Here is a 27,306-nt window from a genome sequence, read left to right on the forward strand (position 1 = left end):
TGTATGAATGCAGTGTGTATATAATGAATGGAGTGCAGTGTGTGTATATGAGTGCAGTGTGTGTATGAGTGCAGTGTGTGTATAATGAATGCAGTGCAGTGTGTGTATGAGTGCAGTGTGTATGCAGTGTGTATATAATGAATGCAGTGTGTGAGTGCAGTGTGTATATAATGAATGCAGTGCAGTGTGAATGCAGTGTGTATGTATGAGTGCATGTGTATGTATGAATGCAGTGTGTGTATGCATGCAGTGTGTATATAATGAATGGAGTGCAGTGTGTGTATATGAGTGCAGTGTGTGTATATGAGTGCAGTGTGTGTATATGAGTGCAGTGTGTGTGTGTGAGTGCAGTGTGTATATAATGAATGCAGTGCAGTGTGTGTATGAGTGCAGTGTGAGTGCAGTGTGTATGTATGAGTGCAGTGTGTATGTATGAGTGCAGTGTGTATGTATGAGTGCAGTGTGTATGTATGAATGCAGTGTGTATGCAGTGTGTGTATGAATGCAGTGTGTGTATGAATGCAGTGTGTATATAATGAATGGAGTGCAGTGTGTGTATATGAGTACAGTGTGTGTATATGAGTGCAGTGTGTCTGTATGAGTGCAGTGTGTATATAATGAATGCAGTGTAGTGTGTGTATATGAGTGCAGTGTGTGAGTGCAGTGTGTATATAATGAATGCAGTGCAGTGTGTGTATGAGTGCAGTGTGTATGTATGAGTGCAGTGTGTATGTATGAATGCAGTGTGTATGCAGTGTATGTATGAATGCAGTGTGTGTATGAATGCAGTGTGTATATAATGAATGGAGTGCAGTGTGTGTATATGAGTGCAGTGTGTGTGTATGAGTGCAGTGTGTGTGTATGAGTGCAGTGTGTATATAATGAATGCAGTGTAGTGTGTGTATATGAGTGCAGTGTGTGAGTGCAGTGTGTATATAATGAATGCAGTGCAGTGTGTGTATGAGTGCAGTGTGAATGCAGTGTGTATGTATGAGTGCAGTGTGTATGTATGAGTGCACTGTGTATGTATGAATGCAGTGTGTATGCAGTGTGTGTATGAATGCAGTGTGTGTATATAATGAATGCAGTGCAGTGTGTGTATGAGTGTGTGTATGAATGCAGTGTGTGTGAGTGCAGTGTGTGTGTGTGTGTGTGTGAGTGCAGTGTGTGTGTGTGTGTGAGTGCAGAGCATTGGTGGGGTGGGCATTTTATTAATTATTATTATTATTTAATTATTATTGTAATATATATATTTTTTTATGTTATTATTTTTTTATTATAATTTTTTTTTATTTTATTATTATTTTTTTTATTTATTTTTTCGTCCCCCCTCCCTGCTTGTTAGCTGGCCAGGGAGGGGGGCTCTCACTCCCTGGTGGTCCAGTGGATGGGCTGTAGGAGGGAGGCTGTCAGGAAGCTGTAACTTACCTTCACCGCAGCTCCTGTCAGCTCCCTTCTCTCTCCTCCGTCCGTGCAGCTCCCAGGTCAGCTCCCTCTGCAACTCTCGCGGCCGCGCGGAGCGTTGCCACGGTAACCCGTGGCAACGCTCTGACACCGCGGCTCTCGCGAGAGTTGCAGAGGAAGCTGACCTGGGAGCTGCACGGACGGAGGAGAGAGAAGGGAGCTGACAGGAGCTGCGGTGAAGGTAAGTTACAGCTTCCTGACAGCCCCCGGTCCATGTCTGTATTATGGCAATGTAAATTGCCATAATACAGACAACTGACTCGAGTATAAGACGAGTGAGTGTTTTTCAGCACAAAAAATGTGCTGAAAAACTCGTCTTATACTCGAGTATATACGGTACCCCTAAATCCCTTTCCTCAGATGTTGAGGTTAGGACTCTATCAAATATTCTGTACTCTGCACTTGGGTTTTTACTTCCAAGATGCATTATCTTGCACTTATCCACATTAAATGTCAGCTGTCACAGCTCTGACCATTTTTCTAGTTTACCTAACTCATTTGCTATTTGGCGTATCCCTCCTGGAACATCAACCCTGTTACATATCTTAGTATCATCAGCAAAAATACATACCTTACCATCAAGACCTTCTGCAATATCACTAATAAAATTATTAAAGAGAATGGATCCAAGTACAGATTCCTGAGGTACCCCACTGATAACAAGACCATGCTTCTAATATACTCTATTAACTACAACCCTCTTTTGCCTGTCACTCAACCACTCCCTTCCCCATTCAACAATATTGGCATCCAATCTTAAAGATAGCAGTCTATTGATAAGCCTTTTATGTGCAACAGTGTCAAAAGCCTTACTGAAATCTAGTTAAGCAATGTCTATTGCACCACCCTAATCTATTATTTTAATTACCCAATCAAAAAAATCAATAAGATTAGTTTGGTATGATCTCCCTGAAGTAAATCCATGTTGTCTCTGATCTTGAAATCCATGTGATTTTAGATGTTCAATCCTATCCTTTAACATGGTTTCCATTACTTTCCCCACTACTGAAGTAAGGGATACTGGCCTATAGATGCCAGACTCCTACCTACTACCTTTCTTGTGAATGGGCACAACATTCACTAACTTCCAATCTTCTGGGTCTACTCCTGTTAACAATGATTGGTTAGATGAAACTGTTAAGGGTTTTGCTAGTACACCACTAAGCTATTTTAATAACTTTGTGTGTATTCCATCAGACCCCATTGACTTATTTGTCTTTACTTTTGACAGTTGAAATAGAACCTCTTCCTCTGTAAACTCACATGTATTAAATGACTAATTTGTCCTTTTTCCTAACTGAGGTCCCTTTCCTTCATTTTCATCTGTAAATACTGAGCAAAAATATTAATTGAGGCAATTAGCTAGACCTTTATCATTTTCTACACACCTTCCTTCTTTTGTTTTTAATCTAACTAATCCTTGTTTTGCTTTCCTTTTCTCATTTATGTATCTAAAAAAATGTTTGGTCCCCTTCTTTTTACTGACTATTTTCTCTTCTGTGTGTGATTTGGAAGCTCTTATAACTTGCTTAGCCTCTTTTTTTTTTTAATAATTACTAAATGCTAACTTTTTTTTTTACTATTTTGGCCACATCTGCTAAGTATCACCGTGATTTCTTAATTTTTTTGATTTTAGTGACAAGCCTAATGCATTTTTCTGTTGCCTCCAGCAGTGCAACTTTTAAATAATCCCATTTCTCTTGGACTCAATTTAAAATGCTCCAGTCTGATAATGACTCCTTTACACATATTCTAATTTTAGAAAAGTCTTTTTTTGTAAAGTCTAAAACTTTTGTTTTTGTGTGGTGTGACTCAGTCACTGTTCTAATATTAAACCACACTGACTGATGATCACTGGATCCTAAACTGTCACCTACAGTAATATATGATACCAAATCTCCATTTGTTAACACTAAATTTAGTATGGCCTTCTTGCGAGCTGGCTCCTCAATGACTTGTTTTAGAGATAATCCTAGTAGGGAGTTTAGAATATAGGTGCTGCTGGCACAAGCAGCTATTTTGGTTTTCACAGTTTGCATCAGGAAGATTAAAGTCACCCATGATGATAACTTCCCCCTTCATTTTCATTATAGCTATTTCCTCTACTAGTATATTATCTAACTCTTCTATTTTACCTGGGGGCCTATAAATCACACCTACACGAGTTACTGTGTGATTATCAAATTCTAACGTAACCCAAACGGACTCTATGTTCGCCTCACTAACTTTTATTAAGCTAGATTTTATGCTGTGATTCACACACAGGGCCACCCCTCCCCCTTTCTTGCCTACCTGTTTTTTCTATATAAAGATTATCCTGGTATTGCTATGTCCCAGTCATTTTGCACATTATATTATGTCTCAGTAACAGTGGCTTAATCTATATTATCAGTTGCCATTATTGCCACAAGTTCATGGATCTTCCCTAAACTCCGAGCATTTGTAGACATGACTCTAAGCTTATCATTATTTAACACACTTGTTACAGGCACTTTATGTCTTTGTATGATCAAGTCTAGCACATTGGTTTTGGTCAATCAATGCAAAAGTGGATACTAGACCTCTATGCCAACATGCCAACCCACAAGCGTAGGTAAACTTAGATCAATTTCTGTCCTTGCCATTGTCATCGGGACTGCCCCATCCCCTTGTTGTTCATTTTAATTTTCTCATCCTTCTAAATGATATTCAAATAAATTTGAATATCCAGGGATTTCTCACAGGCTCTGTCCACCATAAAGTTGTTGCTGCGTATGTGGATGACCTCTTGGTTTTTAATTTGAGAACCCATAATTTCACAACCAGCCCTTGCTACTGAAATAGATATCTATGCTGCTCTATCAACTATAATATTAAACTCATCAAAATTCTTTATTTTTGTATGTGAATGATCACTCATCATGTAGCACACTTAAGGGGCTCGTTCCATGAAACAATTACGGTACTTATTTGCATCAGTTGCCTAAAGGTATGCTGAGGTTTCAATTTGTATCTCTCACTCTTAGGAAAATGTATAGGGGTATGGGCCTTCACACTTGAAGTCACATACCTTTAACTAGGGTCTTGATTGAAGGAGGGCCTCACTATATACCTTATGGGTGTCCTCTTATAAGATGTGAACATACATACCTCTGGGTACTATGCCATGAACAGACCCCCTCCAAATATCCCAGTGCTTGCCACATGCACTTCACTACTGGTCCTATGCTTATGGTGTTTGATAGGCTGGTCAGGAGTAGACAGTTCTCCTCGTGTTCTTCTCCCCTCTACCTCGTCTCATAATAGGCCCTTCCAGGCTCCAATGCCTAAACCAACATGAACATTTACAACTGGGATGGGAAGTTGTAATTCAAGCCCATCATCTTCTTTCATATGCCTGGACACACTGGTGGCTTCCCGGCATGGTGTAATAGGTGGAGTTATCATTAGCTGCAGCATTTTATTTCCTCCACACTTGTCTCCCCTACTCTGGCATACAACTGTGAAAATCTGTGTATGGTACAGGGCCAGCCCAATAACATTATATCAGTGATTTATAACCTACTCACTGTGCCCAATGAGGAATCTTTACCTAGTTATACTTCTCAATGGGGATGTGAATTGCATTTATCACAAAACCACACCACTGCCATAAGTGCTCCATTTCCTTCTGTTTCCTGGAATCTGCTTTTAAGATTTTAATGCCATCCATACCCAATGAGTGTTGGCGTGGTGGGGGGCAACTTAGGTAATTATATACACAAATGGTGGGACAGTCCTGTACTATTCCAGCTTTGGTATATGAATCAAACAATAGTTACTCATGTTGTAGTTGCTGAACTCCTGCCTTTATCATGTTGCACCACCATGATTTGTTTATCGAAATGTGTAAAAACCCTTACTTGAGACACTTGGTTAATGTGGCCAAATCCCTTATTCACCTTCATTGGAAGTTAGCAACCTTCTACCATTGGTCAATGGCTCAGGAAAGTGGAGGAACACCAGTCCACTGAACTTTTCGTGACATCCTCCCCAGGTAGTTTATTTAGTGCTTTATTTTGGTATGCTTGGGATAGCTTTTGAAATCAGAGCACTTCTATCCCTTAGTTCTATCTATTTGATCTCAGAACCAAGGTCAAGTTGCACCATAGTTTGGACTGGCATCTCTACCTTTTGAATCTCTAGGTGGGTTTTAGATTTCTTTTGTTGGGTCTGCAACTTTCTATTGGCTGCAACTCTCTTTTTTTTATATCCACACAGGATTTGCTGGCTCCATTCTCGTCCCCACCTTTTTCTTATGTTGTTTTTTTTTTATTGTCTTAATATTGCACAAGGTTTGTTACCCTTTAGACTTAAAGGGAGACTATTGTCACCAAAACAACTTTAGCTTAATGAAGCAGTTTTGGTGTATAGATCATGCCCGTGCCGTCTCACTGTTCAATTCTCTGTCATTTAGGAGTTAAATCACTTTTTTTTTTAACGTAGCCTTAGTCACACCTTCCTGCATGTGACTTACACAGCCTTCCTAAACACTTCCCGTAAAGAGGCATCTAATATTTACACTACCTTTGTTGCAAGTTCTCTTTTATTTAGAATGCATTATCTCCTGCTCTGTTAGTAGCTTGCTAGACCATGCAGGAGTCTCCTGTATGTAATTAAAGTTCAATTTACAGAGAAGGAGAAAAAAACTTTTAAAGCAAGTTGCATCGGATTGAAAGTGAAACCATTTTTTAATGCAGGCTGTGTGAGTCACAGCCAGGAGAGGTGTGGCTAAGGTTGCATAAACAGAAAAAAAATCTTCCTAAATGGCAGAGAATTAAGCAGTGAGACTGCAGGGGCATGACCTATACACTAAATCTGCTTCATTAAGCTAAAAAAAAAATGTTGGCGAATATAGTGTCCCTTTAAGTGTGATGCTTTTCCTTATTCAGGTTATCATCTTTTGTCTCCTTGTTACATAAGTCATTATTGTTCTGCTTATGTGGTCTATTGTATGTTTTCTGCAGTTGTACCTGCTTGTATGCCTTGATTATATGACTAAAGAAACAAATGACTTTAACATATTTGTCAAGCTATTAAATCCTTTTAAAAGTTTATTAAAAAATATGAAATCATTTGAAATGCTTAGTCAAAAATATTAAATAGAGGCCTTAGTGAATAATTGTGATTAATTTTGATTTGCCGCTGACATCACATGAAGCTGACCCATTTTTGTTTTCCTGTAACAGTCAAGGGTGCATTGAAAACTGTGATCCATTTCCAAAATCTCCACATGTTAAAAAAAAATGCAAGTAAACTTTAGCTTGAGTATCTGAAAATAATATTACCGTATTTTGTTAAAACATTGTTTCTACCTGATTTCTCTTATTATCATTTTAATTCATTAAAAAAAATATATATATATATTATATACCAGCAAAAATAAACAGCCTCGAGTATCATTTTTAAATCAATTTTATGCTTTTATATTCTGTTTAGATCAGCAGGAATAATGATGTCTTGTTTTGTTTCTAGCTTCTATGTTGGAATGTGTGGAGATGGAGCAAATGATTGTGGGGTGAGTAGATTATTATCTGATGGATCTATAATATTTATCCACACTTTGCTATAAGCAGGTAGAATGTCAAGGTTATTTATAAAGTGAAAATACACAAACTGGAAAAATTGTCTAAGTCAGTAATACTTTCAGGGTAATGCACTAAAATATTAATTCACTCATTACACACTATTCAACAATGTCCAGATTTAGCAATTCAGGCCCCTGAACGAGTCTGAATTAGGTCAGAATTTCAGCCAGGCTAAACGCCACTGGACAGCTGAAATGTGGAACTGAATGCTTCAAACCTGGCACAGATTTAAAAAAAAAAAAATCTGGCTTGCTGGCCATCCACCACATTAGATATAAATAGTTAAAAAAAAAAAAAGGTAAATAAAAAGCATATGGGGTCAATAAAACCCAATATTACTATATGGGAGGTTTAAAATCCCGCTCATACTACTGCTAAAAAGACCCTATTCTATGAGGACGGGTCCTGTTAAATAACAGGTTAGAAGTAGTCTCACCAACGGACATCAGGGGAGACTGTCAAATAAATAATATGGAGTGGACAGATCCCAGTTCATTATCCTTCCCCCAACCTTAGTCAGCAAGTAGGGGCTATTATAATATAAGGGAAAAACCTCATGTCCCATCTCAGAACCCACCATAATTATACCCATTGGTGTTAGTTGTGGGTCCTGATTAATAATATTAGCTAAGGGGGACTTAGTGTCACTCCCAGTCACCCACCCATCTAAATAATTAAATAATGGAGGTGGACATGCCATTGTCCACCTGTACCAAATAATGTAATTCCCTCCAGGTGAGTAGGGGTCCCTATTCCCCATTCCAAATGAAAATGTAATAACTATAGTACCCTGCTCACCCTAATGGCCAATAAAAGTAATACCTGTAAAAATAAAAATTATACTTACCATCAGAAGTCTTCTTTCTTCTTACTCATCTTTTCTACAACCCCCTACCCACAACCCTAACAGTGTTTAGTGAATAATCCTACATCAGTTTAACAACCTTAAATATGAAATTCACTTTAAATTCACTTTATTTTCTCCCTCTGGTAAATAATTCAACATTTCACCAAAACTTTAACCAGTGATAGAGCTGTAGACTATAGAGCTGCTGCAATCTCCCCTTTTCCCTTTGCAGTTTCTTTTGTCATGAAAATATTATTCTTTGGGGTGAAATGTCAAGCAGAGATAAATACAAATCTATGTAACCTGTGCTGAATACACCAGATTGCAATGCTCTCTGATAGCTCTGTTAGCAAGCTTTAGCCCCGACTGTTATTCAGATCATGCACACAATTTTATTTTAGTTTCTATACTAATTAAAACTAAATACATTTTCTAAATCTTTTGCAAAAGGGACATTCCATTGTCTCCAAAAAATATCACTGTTTAGTAGATATATACTCCATTTTTTTTCATGAGGAGTATATTTAAAATTAGCTTGCAAAAGATGCAGATCTTTTGTCTGCAGCCTTTGCAAGCCCTACCCTTCTTCTCAGACCAGACTTTCTGGGTTGTGCAATAATGGATTCCCCCAATGCACCACAAGGAGAAACCTTTGCAAGGCTGTTGCTCTAAGCATTTGTATTCCTCTTTAGTTTGAATCTACTGAGCTAAACAACCAGGAAGTAACAAGATCAGTTGTCTGATTGACAGCCATGAAGTGTAAAAAGCGTTTTTCATAATAATGCCAATTTCTATTGAGATCTGCACTTTCTCTACATTCTTCTAACAAGCTAAAGTTTTTAGCTTGCACCCCTTTATAGTGCCAAAGGGGGTGCTTCTTTTACATATAATGTATGCATCCACAATTGTTAGACTTACTTTTTCTGAATATATAAGATGCAATTTTACAAACAATGTTGTTGATATTAACTGAACTAATAGCAGCAGTGCTCTCAAGTTAAATAGTGACTAACTGGTGATTGGTTATAGGCACTTAAGGTGGCTCATGCTGGGATTTCATTGTCGGAACTGGAAGCATCTGTTGCATCCCCATTTACTTCAAGAATTCCAAATATTGAATGTGTTCCCATGCTAATCAAGTAAGCATTTTATATGTAGATGTTACAACATTACAGCATTCTATTGAATATTTTTCAATTACTTGCTATTTGCTAATTGATACACATTGTCATAAGGATATACGTTGTCATAAAGAAAAAAAGGAAAAATAAACATGTTTAAAAAAAGAGAGTACAAAATACAAAATAGTATAGACTTGAGTAACTTTTAAAATATATTATAGATCTTTAAAGAGACTCTCCAGTGCCAGGAAAACATATCCGTTTTCCTGGCACTGCAGGACCCTACAGTGCCCATCTCCCTCCCACCCCCCATCCCACCCCATTTATCGGAATCCAGCGTCCATGTCCCTCGGTGCTGGGTCAGGATCTGCCCATGCTCCTCCCCCAACGATGTCAACCGGCTGGGGAGACCTAATGTGCATGTGTGGCAATGGCCGCGCGCATGCATTAGACCTCCCCATTGAAAACATTATTCAATGCTTTCCTATGGGGATTCCGGCGATGCTGGAGGTCCTCATGCATAGCATGAGGACGTCCAGCGTCGTTTAAAACACTTTTCGTGTTCTAAGAACATGAAAGTCCCTCTAGTGGCTGTCTGATAGAAACTTCAATAATTACACTTGCAGGGTTAAGGGTGGTGGGAGTTGGCACCCAGGCCACTCCAATGGGCAGAAGTGGTCAGGGTGCCTGGAGTGTCCCTTTAACTCAGGTATACTTAAAATGAAATAGGTATGCAGTGCTCAGTAGTGTGGTAGTGAGTTCCACTATTGCTTAATAATTCCCTAATAGCGATGGGCTCCTCCATAGATATTGCCCTAAGTAGTCAGCTGAGGTGGTGAAACCTACATTTGTAAGGCGTAACAGATGGCTAAATTTACTTTGTAGGAGTGACTATTTGATACAATTTGTTTCTTAATATTTTTACAACATATATTCTTTTTGTTGTATCTTTCCTTGATTAAGAGCCTGCATTAAAGATTAAAACTAATAACATTATTAAATTTGTTAATTTTTTGGGGCAACATTTTATTTTATTTTCAGGCTTTTACATGTAAGAAAAAGTTAAGAGGGCCCTTGCTTAGAAATTATGCGCTGCCTCCTCTAACACTTCATCAGATTATTTTCTTCATCAGATTATTTTCTTTATCAGATTATTTTGTGCATATCAAACAACATTAATATGCTGTAGTAGAAGTTACTACAAGCTGCAGTAATATAGTGTTGTAAATATGGACTTGTACTTCATAACCAATGTTGTTATTTTCTTTGTTTTTGTCATGCTCAGGGAAGGACGGAGTGCTCTTGTTACCTCTTTCTCCATGTTTAAATTCTTGACGATGTACAATTTGATTGGAATCTACTGCATAGTGCTCATGTTTTGGGTATGGCTTAATGGTTTTCAGTAAGAAATCGTTTGACACTAACCTGGATTCCTCAGGCACTTGCAATCTTACCTACTCTAAAGACCCATGAACCCTTTAACATAAAACTCTTAATGGCACCCAGGATGAAAATGTGCTTTGTCATACCCCTCATCCCAAAAAATAATGTGTTCAATTTGTCTCATTCTGCACCCTACAACCACTTTTTTGTTAGTTAAATTACATGCACATACTCACATTCATATACATATACATACACATACTTACACACATGCGCGCACACACACACACAGACACATCTGTATACAGACAGAAATTCATATAGAAATTCATATTTACTGATATGGTAAACTGATATACACAAAATCATTTACAGACACAAACACATACACACTTGTATACACTGGTAAGCCACAACATTAAAATCCCTGACAGGTGAAGTGAATAACATTGATTATATTATTGCAATGGCACTTCTGAAGGGGTATATATTAGACAGAAAGTGTACAGTCGGTTCTTGATTTTATGTTGGAAAAATAATGGGCTAGCAAAACAATCTGAGTGATTTTAACAAGGAACAAATAGTGATGGCTACATGACTGAATCAGATCATCTCTGGGTATGCAGTGGCTAGTACCTACCAAAAGTGGTGCAAGGAAGTAATATTGGTGAACTGGTATCATGTTCATGAGGCTCAATAATGCATGTGGGTAGAAAAGTCTAGCCTGTTGGGCCGCTCACACAGAAAATCTACTGTAGTTCAAATTGCTGAAAAACTTAATGCTGGTCATGATAGACCAGGAGTGTGGAGCAATGGCAAAAGCTTGCCTGGTCTGATGAATCACATTTTCTTTTAGATCAGGTTGATGGCTAGGTGGGAGGATGTAATTTACCCGGGGAAGAGATGACAACAGGATGCACTATGCAAAGAAGTACTACCTACTCCAAATTCCCCAGATTTTAAACCAAATGAGCATCTGTGGGATAGGCTGAAACAACATATCCAATCCATAGAGACCCCACATTGTGACATACAGGATTTAAAGGATCTGCTGTTAATATCTTAGTGCCAGATACCACAAGACACATTCATAGATTTTGTGGAGGTTTTGTGGAGTCCATACCTCAACAAATCAAAAATATGAGGGGGACCTACACAATATTAGGCAGATGGTTTTATTGGTGTGATCGATCAGTGTATATGCATACAAGTTCATACACACATTCATATACACACACATATTTACTGGTAGGTTTGGTGCGAGGTTTTTTTTCTATGCACCTCCTTAGCACCTGTCACCCAGGGTGCCCCCCCTCCCACACCGCTCTCCCCAAATTAGTCCTCTTTTGCCCTACCTACTTTAATGGCAAGCTGTATTATTTCGGTACTTTTATAAATATTGTGATGTTTAGTGTTGCTCATAGGCTTTTAACATCATCATATAAAACTAATACCTTAACTCCAGAGTGAGCATTTTTACTATTATTTTGGATCAGTGAGCTATTTACTACACATAAAAAAAGCCTGAAAAAAAGTTCCATAATACATTGATGATGGTTTTGAAATTATTGTCCCTTTAAATGTTTAACTGTGTAAGTTACTTAATTACATATTCAGAGGGGTTTCACTGAGTACATTGGATATTTTAACGTGAGAAAATGTTAGAGTGCAGAGGCACCGCGAGGGATTGATAAACTTACTTTGGGGATTAAAAAAAACATACAAGTATAGAGCCTGTGTACTAATAGTGCAAAATAATAAAAAAAACCTGTAGATCTCAGACCAGAGAACAGCCAACACTATCTCTACTCTTAAAGTTTTCATTAAACAATGAAATGTGTTAAACTAAAAATAAAATACAATGTTTAGTCAAAAAAGACAAGTCAGAGAAAAGTTGTGGACGGTTTTTAATTTCTGCAGTTGTGGACTAATTTCTCCACTATATTTAATTTCACCATAATTCAGTGAGTGTAAACACTTAAATTTGTTGACATTCTGTTCATAACCAATTGATACAACTTGAATTGTATATGCTTACTTCATCAAAAGCTTTTCTTGGTCCTTCTCCTAAGAGGGTACTAGGACACAAAATCAGTTCTAGTCTGAATTTGGGTGTGACCTAATAACTGCAGCGAAACTGTGGGTGAGTGTGCCAGATTACCTGGTGATCAAGGCAATCAACAGATCTCCCTGCAAGGCCTTTTAGAAATCCTTCCCTGGTGGTCCACGATTCAACGTAGTTCTGCTGTCCCTAGCTTGCGCTCTGACTTCCTCCCTAGCCCAGTGGACCACCAGGCAATCCACCAGAACACCAGGGAATGTGTATTATTGCCCCCTGTTCTGCCCAGATATATAATATGGCATTACTCTGTGTGGAGACTGTGTTTAGCACAACATTTATACCCAATGCCACTCCTCCCCACACACACTGTCAACCCCTCACTTTCCCTGTCAGTCACTCAGAACGCTCACCCTGCCACAACCACAACCCCCTCTCTCTATCACACTAACTCCCAACCTTGTCACACTCACCAACCCTGCCACACTAACCTGTAACAACTCCTCACACTATCACACATCCTGTCACACTCATATCCTAACTCCCCCTAATATTTGTCAAACTGACCCTGCCACACTCAAGCCCCTAACCTTGTCATACTTACCCCCTGTCACAGTCACCATTCAAATATTGTCATTGTTATACCTCCCACATAGAGAACAGAAGGAATGTCTTGCTTTGTCACAGACTACTAATAGAAAGGGTGGCTTTCCTTCAAAAGGGGTGGCATTTGTTTTAGGTAGAATCATTGTAATATCCACTGATACAGTCCATTCCACTTAGCCTCCATTACGACAATTATCATTGTCAGCTGCCATCTACTTTGCACTACATCGGCCTCCAGACTTGAGTAAATAAAAAATACCCAGGCATGGATATTAGTTTGTAATGTTTCTTTATCTGAATAGATGTTCAATAGTTATCATTAAGATTCATATGCTTAACAAAATACATTGTTATATCCTAGAAACAAAAACTTCTTGGCAACTTCCAGTATCTCATGCAAGATTTGGCTATCAACATTGCAATTTCATTAACATGTAAGTATCCTTACCTTCGCATTGTAAAATACTGTGCATGTTTTCTATATTTCCTTAATGCATGAGAAGATTATAGAGAGAAGCACTTTTCTAAGTACAAGAAAGACCTTACCAAACACTTAATGCTGCCAAATCTAAATTGATGTCCTCTGGTGACATGCATCATGTTGGCAAATGGATGGAAAAGGTCGGAAAACATTAGAATGATGAAAGCCATAGTCTCTTTTCACAACACAAAAGATATGTTTGTTTTTATAATCCCCATGTCAAATGTTTTATTAGGCAGTTGGGCTCCATCATGAGGGGGAAAAGAAGCCTAGCTTGCTAGGGAAACAGAAGATGTAAATGAAGCATTACCACATGAAGCACTATTGCATCATACCTCTCCTTCCCTACATAACTTGATTTACTTTTTTTTTCCCCCTCTTCTTTTTTTCCACTCCCTCACTTTCTCTCTCTCTCTCTTTCTCCTTCCTGTTTTTATCTTGCTCTTTATCTTGATCTTTATTTCTGACTACCAGGACCTAATTATTCTGATGGCATTGTATTGTCATAGATAAAGGTAAATAAAGGGTTAAAACCTTTGCCTTAGTTGAGTCCTTTCACGTCTGAAAGGGTTAAAACTTAATTATTTCACTTCTGCTTCTATCAGCAGTCTTTGCAGCACATTCCACTCCATGAAATTTTACTTTTGTTCTAACCTTGGTATTCTAGCATAGCTTAGATAACACTTTCTCAAGTAAGTAATTGTTGCTTGTTTTCATGTATCCATACGCAGTAGACTAATGCCATAATAAATATGCAATGCTTTTGCAATTAAAGCTGAGATGATATTTGAGCTACAACGAAGTGAGTCTGTGGTTTTATTATCGGTTCTCCTGAGCGCTCGAACATCTATTAGGAGCCTCTGGTTATCTCTTATCTTACCCATCATAAATTTCTACATCACTATTGACATTGATACTACTTCTAATTTTCTTCATTGCTTCTGTATAAATTATATAAAATAAAAAATGTAAAATAAATAATATCTAATGATAATTTTGTTATCATCAAAGTGCTGAGTACTAGGCTATGAAAGAAGAAATACAGTGGTTGTTGTTAAAGAAGTTGTGATAATATGTGTATAAATGATATAAGTAAAATATTAGGAGATAAAGAAAAAATATTACAATTGTAAATCTGGTAATGATATTATATAAGGGTAATGTCTTACTGTGTCTGTAATTTGATATAATATTCAATAACATTAAAAATATTTTTTTTATTTTTTTCATCTAGTGGGTTTAACTCTTCCAGCTCCAAAGCTGGCTCCGTATAGACCGTCAGGGCAACTTTTATCACCTCCTTTGCTACTCTCTATTTTTGTGCACAGCCTTTTCAGTATTATCGCACAGACAACTGTGTTCACATCACTTCTGTACCAGCCATGGTACAATGAAACTCATGTCTTTGGGTAACTCAATCATATCTATGTTTTACTGTTTAATTGTAGCCCTTATGCCTTGCAATATTAACAGAGATGCCCAGACCCCTAAAGCACGTCAGCTTGCTGCGCTTTATGCATGAAGAGTGTGTTCTCTTTTTTTTTTTTTTTCATATTGTAAAAAATGCAAAAATCAATCGAAAACTTTAACCTGCATTGAGGCAAGTCTGTGACTGGATGGCCACAGAAAGCCTAGGCTGGATTAGAACGAGAGGTCTTGTCAAGAGATGTGCAGATTTTGTAGTGAAGTAAAGGTGAAGAGGTTAAATAGTGAAGTAAAGGTGATGGGTTAAATAGTGAAGTAAAGGTGATGGGTTAAATAGTGAAGTAAAGGTGAAGATGTGCAGATTTTGCACGCTGTTTTAAATTATACTTATATTTATTTACATTAACATTTCAGTTTTAAACAATATACTTCAAGAAGGGTGACATCATCTATGCAATTCTTCTGCATAATAAAGTAGGAGTAAATCCCAATTGGATACTATGCACTATTGGATGCAAACAAGTGTGACTCTCAGCATTATTAACCAGCTAATAATGATGGGAGTTATAGTAAACATTAACCCCTGCATTATACAAAGACTTAACATTAAACCATACAATACATTAACACTTTCAAAAACCCAAACCAAAAAATATCATGTAATATTATACATATTGGAGAAGCCTGTATTAGGGGAAACAACGCCATATTTGGTTTTGCAAACATGTGTGAACCACTTGATCTTCAGTTTATTATGACATCTCCAGAAATCCTTCATTGGCCTGAGATTGGTGGGTGTTTCATTTTTTACCTCGTGGCTCATATTGCACCTCCTGCCATTATTTCAGCTAATTTCCTAGATTTGATGTTCAGGCAGAGAAGCTAAAGAGACAGACCATCACCTATGCCAGTTTTTGAAATAATATACAGATCATATAATAATATTTATTTTTTCCATGTGGAGATCATCATTGTAATATCCTTACTGGTCCTGATTTAAATTTTCTGCATCTAAGTATGATGTCATTTTTAGCATACTGAGGTGATGGTAAAATCCATTGGAAAATCAAAGCTATTAAGCCTTTGAAAATATACTTTATAGACCATATATATATATATATACAAAAAAATACATTACTGCAGAGGAAAAGGTTTCTTAGCTCCTTCACGAGTATGCCTGGTAGTGAAAGGGTTAAAGATTTTCAAATTTATAAAGAAGTGAGAAAGTAAATAATATTCTAATTTTGATACACACATATTGTAATATATATTTTTTTTAAATACATTTAGACATGCACATTGTGCAATTACACATTTTCTGTGCTAGTGCCTTTTTATTTTTCTTGTTGATGACTGGAAAATGGTGACAGCCCTTGCCCCATATTAAAAATACTTAGTAAAATAACATTTGTTAAAATACTTGTGAAAACTTAGGGGACCTTATTAGTAAACTAGGATATCGGGAAATGTAGGCAAAAAAAAAATAACCAGTTGAGGATTATTTTCAAATTCTGCTAGTCTGGCTTAAAATGTGACATTTTTTGTTTATTCTCTACAAATTTTGGTTTTGTGAAGGACCCTGGTAAAAGCCCAGATAAATTGCTACTAAATAGCAGTTTGTCTCATTGCATTAATTTGTAAAAATATTTTATCTTTTTTTTTTTCTTTGCTAAACTAGCGTGTTTGATCATTCTTACTAATTATATATTTTTTCTCTTTATCCATAGTGCATGTCTTTCATTAAATGACAGCACAGCAAAAAGTATATCCAGAGAACCTGCATTTGCAGAGAACTTTTTGACTGCTACAATGTTTCCCGTAACAGGATTTAACCTTATCATAGTTGGATATGTGTTCACCAAAGGAAAACCATTCCGACAACCCATGTATACTAACTGTAAGTATTAAAGCATTTGTTTATTTATATATTTGCAAAAGGCACAATAAAGTAAAAAAAAAAGCTGACAGCTACCTACCAACCAATATGAAGTGAAAAATGACAATTGTACAGCACAAACATGTAATCTTTACTAGACATGGGCAGTGTATAAGTATTTGGTCCTTCTGAAACATTTTATCTTCTTGTATTGGGCAATTTGGGATTCCTTTATGTGGCATTTCAATTCGGGTGAATTTCATCTATGCAATCGTTTTTGGAAAATTATACAGATGAACCAAAAGGGTGAAAATAACTGGCCAATCATTTTACTGAAAACATCTAAATATTATGTATATTTTGAAGTACACTGATAGGTGCATTTTTGTGCTATTTGGTTCATAGATCAAGAAAGAAGACGTAAGCAGTAAAGGGAAAAAGTGGAGGAGCAGTAAAAAAAATATATTTATATATTGATGAAATGTATAAAATTAAAATATATAAAAATGATATCCTTTTCCCCCTGCATTGGCCACTTCTAGAATAAAATTAACATTTAGTGTGTGAATAAAATGAACATTTAGTGTCTATTCCTTAATCATGAAAAAAAAACTTTTTTTCTGATCAGTCTTTTTTGTTTTGTTTCCCTTTTACAAAACTTTGGATGAATTAACCCCTTAAGGATGGAGCCAGTTATAGAAGTTGTGATCAAAACAAAACGTAAACAAAACCTGGAATTTGCCATACGTGTTGTTCAACCATAATTCACCTTTTTATATTAAGTGCACTCACACTTATTATATATCATATTGTGCAGGTGAAACAGGGCTTTCATTTCATATCACATATCTATATATATCTTAGTCACAAACGCTGGCCAAAATTTGCGTTCATATTTGTTTATTCCATTTTTTACACAAAAACTGCAATTTTACTGGTGATGTCATCATCGTGATAAGTTTTACTGTTTTGAAACACTCATATTTGTGTTCAGCGAATTCTTCAAAGTACAATAGTACCCCCCAAGTCCAGGTTTTATGGTGTTTTGGAAAGTTACAGTGATGAACATAGGACTTGCAAATTAAATTCTCTGGACTAGCTGTCTGGGTTGTCAGGCTGGTCCCTCAAATTATAATTAATAAAATGACTTAATTATGTAAAAAGATTACATAAATATACAAATAGAATTTAAATATATATACATATAAATGTATTTAAATTCTATACATATATATGTAATTATTTATGTAGTTATATCTATTTATATGTATATATGTTTATATATATATATGTATATATATATATATATATATATATATATATATATTTGTGTGTGTAAGTAACTCCATAATACGTGTATTTTGATATTGATTTATACAACTATCAATATAAAAATACACTTATTATGGATGATATATATGAAATGTATATCATATATGGCAGGCAGGTGCACAGGCTGTCTTTCAGAGCGATCACATGGGGTATAAATTGCTGAGGGGGGACGGCCTGGCCTGTCAGGCAGTCCGCCAGAAGTGGATCATGGCAGAGGTGAGTACACCTCGGGCGCTGGGGCTAAAAGCCGTTAGGGCGTTCCATGCAGCTGTAACGGCTTTATCCCCTTAAGGACACATGACATGTGTGACATGTCATGATTCCCTTTTATTCCAGACGTTTGGTCCTTAAGGGGTTAAAGACCATTAAAATGGGGATGGCATGGAACGCCCTAACAGCATTAACAGGTTAAAATTATTTGAAACTGAATGCACAAGTCTATTGTTTACACTTATTGCAATGTTTTCTAAAACGTCTTGTTTTACAGACCTTCTTTCACTTGCGTTTCTTCTGCAAGTTGTGTCCTATATATTTATGCTTTTTGCAGACATTGAAGCTGTCTACATTTCTATGGAGGTAATTTAAAATATTTTTACACCCATCAAGATTTATTTTTTCAATTGATTAATAATAATCCTGCTTTTAAAATGACTTTATCGGCACTTAGAAGCATTACAGCTTAATGTATTGGTTCTGGGGCATAGAGACTGTCCCTGCTTCCTCATTAGTGAAAACAATGTAATTTTTGTGAAAAGTCACTATTTACACTGCTACCTAACATCACCTCTTGTATCTGTCATTCTGATAGCCACTAGAGGTGCTTCCTGGGTTCCTCCAAAGCGTTTCACCGACTCAATGCATCTATATGAGGAGATGCTAAATGGCACAGCATGGCATAGTGTATACGCACTAGCCTACCAGTGCTTCCCTATGAATGAATCACATTGATACTATGCTCATTGCAAAATATCTTCATTTATGTTGTGTTTTTCTTTTGCTTTTTTTATCCCAGATTGTGTGCACACCATATGATTGGAGAATTTTCATCTTTATCACCATGCTCATACTTTTTATTGTTTCCTATACTGTAGAGGTAATAGTATTCTCTAATTTATTTTTTAGCATTATTATTAGATATAAGAAATTGGGGGATTAATTTGCTAAATATTTATGGAATGTCGTTGGTCAGATAAGTGTGACAATTATTATTACACAATATGTTCATTGTTATTAGACAATATGTATACTTGAAAACATTATGGTCCATTTCTAGATCAGTTCTAAAAATAAGGCAGTAGAGCCTGCTGGAAAATGTGATGGTTCTGTCCCATAGAGTGGCACGTTCCGTCATTTGCAAGTTGAAAATTACGGTCAATTAACTTACATCAGAGTAATTCACATTTTCTATATTGTCATATTAATTATAAATAAACCTACTTGATTTTTAATCCAAGCTCTATCCCCCTTCCAAAGAGATGTAAGACAAAAAAAGAAAAATGTTGTGCACTGTCCAACATCTACAACCTTCTGTCTTATATCCTTCTAAGGTTAGCGTTCCATCTTAGAACAGAAAAGAAACATATATTCACGAGCCTGCCTGTAACAGTATGAGTTATACTTACAGACATCTGACCATGGTAAATTAGGAGAGAAGTTGGAGATACATTATTATTTTGAATACATAAATACACTGAACAAAATTATAAACGTAACACTTTTGTTTTTGCCCCGATTTTTCATAAGCTGAACTCAAAGTTCTAGGACTTTTTATATGTACACAAAAGGCCTATTTCTTAAATATTGTTCACAAATCTGTCTAAATCTATGTTAGTAAGCACTTCTCCTTTGCTGAGATAATCCATCCACTTCACAGGTGTGGCATATCAAGATGCTGATTAGACAGCATGATTATTGCACAGGTGTGCCCTAGGCTGGCCACAATAAAAGGCCACTCTAAAATGTGCAGTTTTACTGTATTGGGGGGAGGGGGGGGGTCATTCTGCAACTTGAGGTGATAGTCGTGGATGAATGGCACAACAATGGGCCTCAGGATCTCGTCACGGTATCTCTGTGCATTTAAAATGCCATCAATAAAATGCACCTGTGTACTTTGTCCATAACATACGCCTGCCCATACCATAATCCCACTGCCACTATGGGTCACTCGATCCACAACGTTGACATCAGCAAATGTTGTCTGCCATCTGCCCTGTACAGTTAAAACCGGGATTTATTCATTAAGAGAACACCTCTCCAAAGTGCCAGATGCCATTGAATGTGAGCATTTGCCCACTCAAGTCAGTTACAACGACGAACTGCTGTCATGTCAAGAACGCGATGAGGGCGACGAGCATGCAGATGAGCTTCCCTGAGATGGTGTCTGACAGTTTGTGCAGAAATTCTTTTGTTATGCAAACTGATTGTTGCAGCGGCTGTCTGGGTGGCTGGTCTCAGATGATGTTGGAGGTGAAGATGCTGGATGTAGAGTGTGACGGAGCTTCCTGTACCCCGGTTTGATACCTCCGCCGGCGGATGCTCGTAGTGCTCACCAAGGGCTCCAAGCACTCCACCAGACCACATAAGAACTGCACACCCCAGAGCCGCCACAGCTTGGTTGTGGTTTTGCCATCTCCTACCCACCCTGGACCTATGACAAGGCTCCAGGTTCCAGTGGGTGAACCTCTCTTCCTCCAGAGAGTCAAGCAGGAATAGCTCTTACAAGAGCTCAGAGAATCCAAGGGAGTATAGTGATTATAGCAATCCCTTGTAGTGATATAACAGTTTCCCCCCAATAAGACACGAGACTCTAGATTGAGGGTGAACTAAGTGTGTTTAATGGAAGCCACAGCTGGCCTTTCATGCAGGTTCCCCATCAAGGGTGACGCCCAGGTGGACCTTGTTGGGCACAGGGACACAAAGTGTACAAACCAATGAAAACAACGTGACAATGAATTACACTCCCACATACAGTAAACTATCCCTTCCCTCTGCCTGTGATATACTTAAGGCAGATAATGCATTAACTTAATTATCCCCAGGCAGAAAAAACCATAAATGTTTTACAAAGTCCAATAAGCACCCCAAAATACAACATATCCCCATAAAAGCCACATCTCCTGATAGCCCTGATCTGGGTGAACAACATATAGAGAAATCACCCAGATCGGTTCAGGGGTTCAGGAATTTCCTGGAAGTCATAGTTTTGACCCACCATGCACATTGTCCCATGCCCAAAACAGTTCCAAAGAATACTTCACATGAACAGAGCCTTTTAAAGTGCATTGGGCAAGGTATATTGCAGGGCCCATAGTTCTGAGGCAAGAGGCTGGCCAGCAGGCACCTCCAAAAGTCAGTGACAAGGTTACTTTCGTCACATGGAGGTCCTGGGTTGGTGTGGTTACACGTGGTCTGCGGTTGTGAGGCTGGTTGGATTTACTGCCAAATTCTCTGAAACGCCTTTTGGCTTATGGTAGAGAAATGAACATTCAATTCACGGGCAACCGCTCTGGTGGACATTCCTGTAGTCAGTATGCCAATTGCTCGCTCCCTCAAAACTTGCGTCATCTGTGGCATTGTGCTGTGTGATAAAACTACACATTTTAGAGTGACTTTTTATTGTGGCAAACCTAAGGCACACCTTTGCAATAATCAGGGCCGGCCTAAGGGGTGTGCGAGCTGTGCAGCCGCACAGGGCGCCATGGCAACAGGGGCGCCGGGCGGCCGACACAGCTCGCACTCAGTCACTCACAGGCCGGCCCGAGTCATGTGCAGAGCAAGTCAAGTGCATTGTGCTGTGCACTTCACTTGCAAATTATGAAGAGAGCAGCGGCCGGGAGAGAGAGGAGGTCAGGAGCACGGAGGAAGAGCATGCTCCGCCTCCACAGTCATTCGCGGAAGGATCCGCACAGTGAGTGTGAGGGAGGAGGTCAGTGCTGGTATCAAGGTCGGCAGACTGGGACACTGTCAGGAGGGTCCAGGGAGCAGCAAGATTTAATGTGAGTCTGCTTATTCTTGTTGTAACTATTGTTTTTCTTTTATTAAATAGATTGTTGTTTTTGTGTGTGGGGGGCTTGCAGAAGGGGGAGCAGAGGTTTTCTGGCTGGGATTTTGGGGAAGAGGTTTTGTAGAAGGGGAGGGGTTTTGGTTTAGGGAGGAGCAGAGGTTTTATAGAAGGGGTTAGGGTTTTGGTGTAGGGAAGGGGTTTTGTAGAAGAGGGGGCAGGCATTTCTGGTGAAGTGGCAGGGAAAAGGATTTTGTGGAGGGGGCATGGGTTTTGTTGAAGGGGGAGCAGGGGGTTTGTAGAGGGAACAGGGGCTTAGTATAAGGGGGCAGGGGTTTAGTATAAGGGGGGCAGGAGTTTAGTATAAGGGGGCAGGGGCTTAGTATAAGGGGGGCAGGAGTTTAGTATAAGGGGGGGAGGGGTTTAGTATAAGGGGGCAGGAGTTTAGTATAAGGGGCAGGGGTTTAGTATAAGGGGGTGCAGGAGTTTAGTATAAGGGGCAGGGGTTTAGTATAAGGGGGACAGGGGTTTAGTATAAGGGGGCAGGGGTTTAGTATAAGGGGGCAGTGGTTTAGTATAAGGGGGTAGGAGTTTAGTATAAGGGGGGCAGGAGTTTAGTATAAGGGGGCAGGGGTTTAGAATAAGGGGGCAGGGGTTTAGTATAAGGGGGGCAGGAGTTTAGTATAAGGGGCAGGAGTTTAGTATAAGGGGGCAGGAGTTTAGTATAAGGGGAGCAGGGGTTTAGTATAAGGGGAGCAGGGGCTTAGTATAAGGGGGCAGCAGTTTAGTATAAGGGGGACAGGGGTTTAGTATAAGGTGGACAGGAGTTTAGTATAAGGGGGCAGGGGTTTAATATAAGGGGGGCAGGGTTTAGTATAAGGTGGACAGGGTTTAGTATAAGGTGGGCAGGGGTTTAGTATAAGGGGGCAGGGGTTTAGTATAAGGGGGCAGGGGTTTAGTATAAGGGGAGCAGGGGCTTAGTATAAGGGGGACAGGGGTTTAGTATAAGGGGGACAGGGGTTTAGTATAAGGGGGACAGGGGTTTAGTAGAAGGGGGACAGGGGTTTAGTAGAAGGGGGGCAGGGGTTTAGTAGAAGGGGGGCAGGGGTTTAGTAGAAGGGGAGCAGGGGTTTAGTAGAAGGGGAGCAGAGGTTTATGTAGAATGAGTACAGGGCTTTTGTAGAGGGTGGCAGTGGTTTTGGTGGAGGGGAAGGTTTTTAGTGATATTATGTGTACATTGCTGTATAGTTAATATATATAATGATAGCATGTGTTTTGTTAAAGGAGGAGAAAAAACTTTGTAGAAGGGTGGGCAGGGGTTGTATTAAAGGGAGAGCAGGGGTTTTGTAGACGGGGCAGGTGTTTTGTAAAAAGGAGGGCAGGGTTTTTGTAGAAATGGAGGCGGGGGTTTTGTGGAAGGGTTTTGTAGTAGGCGGAACAGGGCTATTGTAGAAGGGGCAGGGGTTTTGCTGAAGGGGGGGGGCGCTATATGTTGGGCTCGCACAGGGTGTCTGATCACCTAAGGCTGGCCCTGGCAATAATCATGCTGTCTAATCAGCATCCTGATTTGCCACTCATGTGAGGTGGATGGATTATCTCGGCAAAGGAGAAGTGCTCACTACCACAGATTTAGACATATTTGTGAACAATATTTGAGAGAAATAGGCCATTTGTGTACATAGAAAAAGTCTTAGATCTTTGAGTTCAGCTCATGAAAAATGGGGCAAAAACAAAAGTGTTGCATTTATTATTTTGTTCAGTGTATTTTTTGTTTCTTTAACATATTTACTGACCATTTCAGCAACAGAAGAGGGCTAACTTAAAATGATGGCTGCTGCTGTCTGAGAGTCTTATTCCCACTAGGTTTTTAGCAGGCTCAGTATGTCCCAGTTACATTATCTGTAGGACATTATCTATATAAAATTGTTCTATTTTTTATCTCTTTCCATCTAACTTTTCTGGGACATGGTGCATTGAGAAAGGGAATATCCGAAACGTTTGTGATATTCTGTCCTTCAAATAAATACCAGTAGCACCTTGGTGTGCACACAGCAACTTTTTGCGCAGCCGCTTGTTTGTTCTATCTACCCATCTAACTTTTCTGTTTCAAACTTTACAAACACTTTGATCTGTCTATATACTTTTGACAGATGAACTTATACTGTTGAATTTTGCCTTGAGAGTGAATTGCTAATGGTTAATAAGCCTTTACCTTAATTTAATTACACAATCTGATGACATTACACAGAAATTATACAAAGTAAAAAAAGTAGTAAAATTGATAATACAAAAGACACACAGGAACAAGAAGTGATGATGACCTTGTTCAATTAAGTCACGAAAGATTGTGGTATAATTGTAAACAATGCAGAATGAACTCTTCAGAAGGGAATAAATATTTTAGGGGGGAAATAATACACTGATCAGCCACAACATTAAACCACCTGTCTAATATCATGTAGGCCCCCCTAGTGCTTCTAAACCAGCTCTGATTCATTGAGGCATGGACTCCACAAGATTTTTGAACATGTCCTGTGGTATCTGGTACCCAAGACATTAGCAGCAGATCCTTTAAGCCCATGGATTGTTGTTCCAGCACATCCCACAGATGCTCAATCAGATTGAGATCTGGAGAATGCCAGGATCCAAAGTTTCGCAGCAGAACATTTACCAGAGCAAAACTTTGCCTCCGTCTGCCTTCCTTCTTTCCATAGTGCATTCTGCTGCCATCTCTTCCCCAGGTAGATGATGCCCATGCACCCAGCCTTCAACCTGAACTAAAAGAATATGTGATTCATCAGACAAAGGCAAGCTTCTTCCATTGCTCCAGTTAAGGTTCTGATGCTTATGTCTCCATTGAAGGTGTATTTAGCGGTGGACAGGGTTATAATGGGTACTCTGACTGGTCTGTAGCTACGCAGCCACATTTGCAAAAAACTGCAATAAGCTGTGTGTTCTGACACCTTCAGCAATTTGATCTACAGTAGTTCTACTGTGTGATTGGACCAGATGAACTAGCCTTCGCAACCCACGTGCATCAATGAGCCTTGAGCGCTGATGACTTTGATGACTGTTCACCGATTATCCTTCCTTGCACCACTTAGTAAATACTAATCACTGAATCCTGAGTACACCTCACAAGACTTGCCATTTTGGAGATGCTCTGACCCACTCACCTAACCATCACTCTTTGGCCCTTGTCAAAGTCACTCAGATATTTTTGCTTGACTACCAGTCAGTGGTTTTAATGTTGTGGCTGATCAATGTATATGTGCAATGGTCTTATGAGATAGATTTAATGGCAGGAAGGTCAATACATCAGACAACTAAGATAATAAACTCTGTTATGGAGATAAAGAGTTTGTATAAGCAAGGGGGCATCCATTAGCACTAATTTGGGCACAATTGCAAATTAAATCAGGTGCAGAACTACCAGTGGTGCAGTCGGTGCCACCGTATCAGAGCCCCAGCTGAACAGGTGGCCCACAGATGCTGGTAGCTGACATGGGTGCCATGGGGCTCTTCCAGTCTGCACTGCACCATTGTAATTTCCCGTACCAAAATAGAGGAAGCAAGCCTGCAAGGAAGTTCAATTGAGCATTGGGGGTAGACATTTAAAGTGCTCACAGAAGGTGGGAGAGCTAAACTCAGAGAGGGTAAGTTTATCTGTGTGTGAGTTGTGTGCATATGTGTTAGTGTTTGTGGATATGCATGTATGTCAGTCTGTGTATCTGTGCATATATGTTAGTCTGTGTATCAGTGCACAAGTGTCAGTGTGTGTATATCTGTGCATGTGTATATGTCCATGTGTATCTGTGCATGCTTGTGTAAGTCACTGTATTTGTTCATGTGTATCAATTTGTGTGTGTCAGTGTCAGTGTGTATTTCTTAGAGTGTATCTGAGTGTATGTATTTGTGTGCATTTGTATGTGGCAGTGTATCTGTGTGTTTCTGTGCATGGCAATGTGCATCTTTATGTTTGGCTCTGTATATGCATATGTGAATATATGTCTACATTCAAACACCACCGTCAAATTGACCAAATGCAAATGAGATGGGTCCATGTATTAATCATATTTTGCAGAAATAATTTCATTTTCAATAAAAACTGGATAAAGAAATATATACAAGGAAATATGAAAATGTCCAAATCCTAAACAGAAGTATGTTTGGCTCTGTATATGTATAGGCTCTGTATACCAATGCAAACCAGAAAATCAGTGCATATTGGTTTAATTAAATTTAATTTATATCTTCTCAGGATTGGTTCTTTGAAAATAGAAAACTTTGGTTATGGATAAAGAGAAAGTTCAACTACAAAACAAAAAGTCAATACAGGAAGCTCCAAAGAATTTTAGAGAAGGACCAAGACTGGCCTCCACTGAACATGACTGTCTATGCCACCAAGTCTATCTCTGCTATGGACAGCAAGATGACTGTTTACAGTAACTCAATTCATCATATTCCAATGGATGATAAGAAAGCACCTCTCCAAGAAGAGACACATGTGTAGCCAACAATATAAATTAGACTACTACAATTTTATGCAATATTACAATAGCTAGAGATTATACCAAGTTATATTGAATTACTGTATTGTACTGGAAATATTAGCTCTATATTATGCCATTCTAAATTTCTAAAATGTCTTGTCATTAAAGTATTAGCAAATTTTATTATAAACTGCAGGTAAATTATCAAAAAAATATACCGGTACATTATATGATTAAATACACTGTTTATAATTTAACCACTGATAGATTAACTGGAATTACGCTTAAAAATTCATCATGTTTCTTATTGCACCATGCACCAAACCTTTTGATGTAATACAAGTAAGTCCTTAATAGGAATTTTAAAAGGCTACCCTAAGCATCATAACCACTATAGCGTGATGTAGTGGTGTTGATGTCTGGTCTACCCTGATGTCCTTTCCCAGTAAGGTGAAAAATAGTTTTGCAACAGTTTGCCTTTAATCTTGATCCAAGCAACCGGGAGCCATATATCCTCTCATACTGTCCTCTCATACTGGATGAACAGCATTTGGCTTCTGAACAGCTCCAAAAGTTGCCACTCATTCATTAAATATGAGCATCAGCTGAGGGC

The 27,306-nt window shown here is 38.5% G+C and overlaps 1 protein-coding gene across 1 annotated transcript in view; it reads left to right on the forward strand.

Annotated features, from left to right (window-relative positions):
* The window catches only part of LOC134586877 (probable cation-transporting ATPase 13A5), a 145,596-nt gene extending 118,702 nt beyond the window's left edge, over positions 1–26,894 (forward strand). Inside the window, exons 22-30 of the mRNA XM_063442780.1 lie at positions 6,958–7,000; positions 8,947–9,056; positions 10,324–10,420; positions 13,448–13,520; positions 14,802–14,976; positions 16,720–16,889; positions 18,688–18,776; positions 19,213–19,293; positions 26,462–26,894. Of these exons, the coding sequence (XP_063298850.1) occupies positions 6,958–7,000; positions 8,947–9,056; positions 10,324–10,420; positions 13,448–13,520; positions 14,802–14,976; positions 16,720–16,889; positions 18,688–18,776; positions 19,213–19,293; positions 26,462–26,713 (1,090 nt within the window). The 3' untranslated portion in view covers positions 26,714–26,894. The remainder of the gene's footprint in view (positions 1–6,957; positions 7,001–8,946; positions 9,057–10,323; positions 10,421–13,447; positions 13,521–14,801; positions 14,977–16,719; positions 16,890–18,687; positions 18,777–19,212; positions 19,294–26,461) is intronic.
* Positions 26,895–27,306: the final 412 nt, after the last annotated feature.

The sequence above is a fragment of the Pelobates fuscus genome, chromosome 2, assembly GCF_036172605.1.
Source record: "Pelobates fuscus isolate aPelFus1 chromosome 2, aPelFus1.pri, whole genome shotgun sequence".
NCBI lineage: Eukaryota > Metazoa > Chordata > Amphibia > Anura > Pelobatidae > Pelobates > Pelobates fuscus.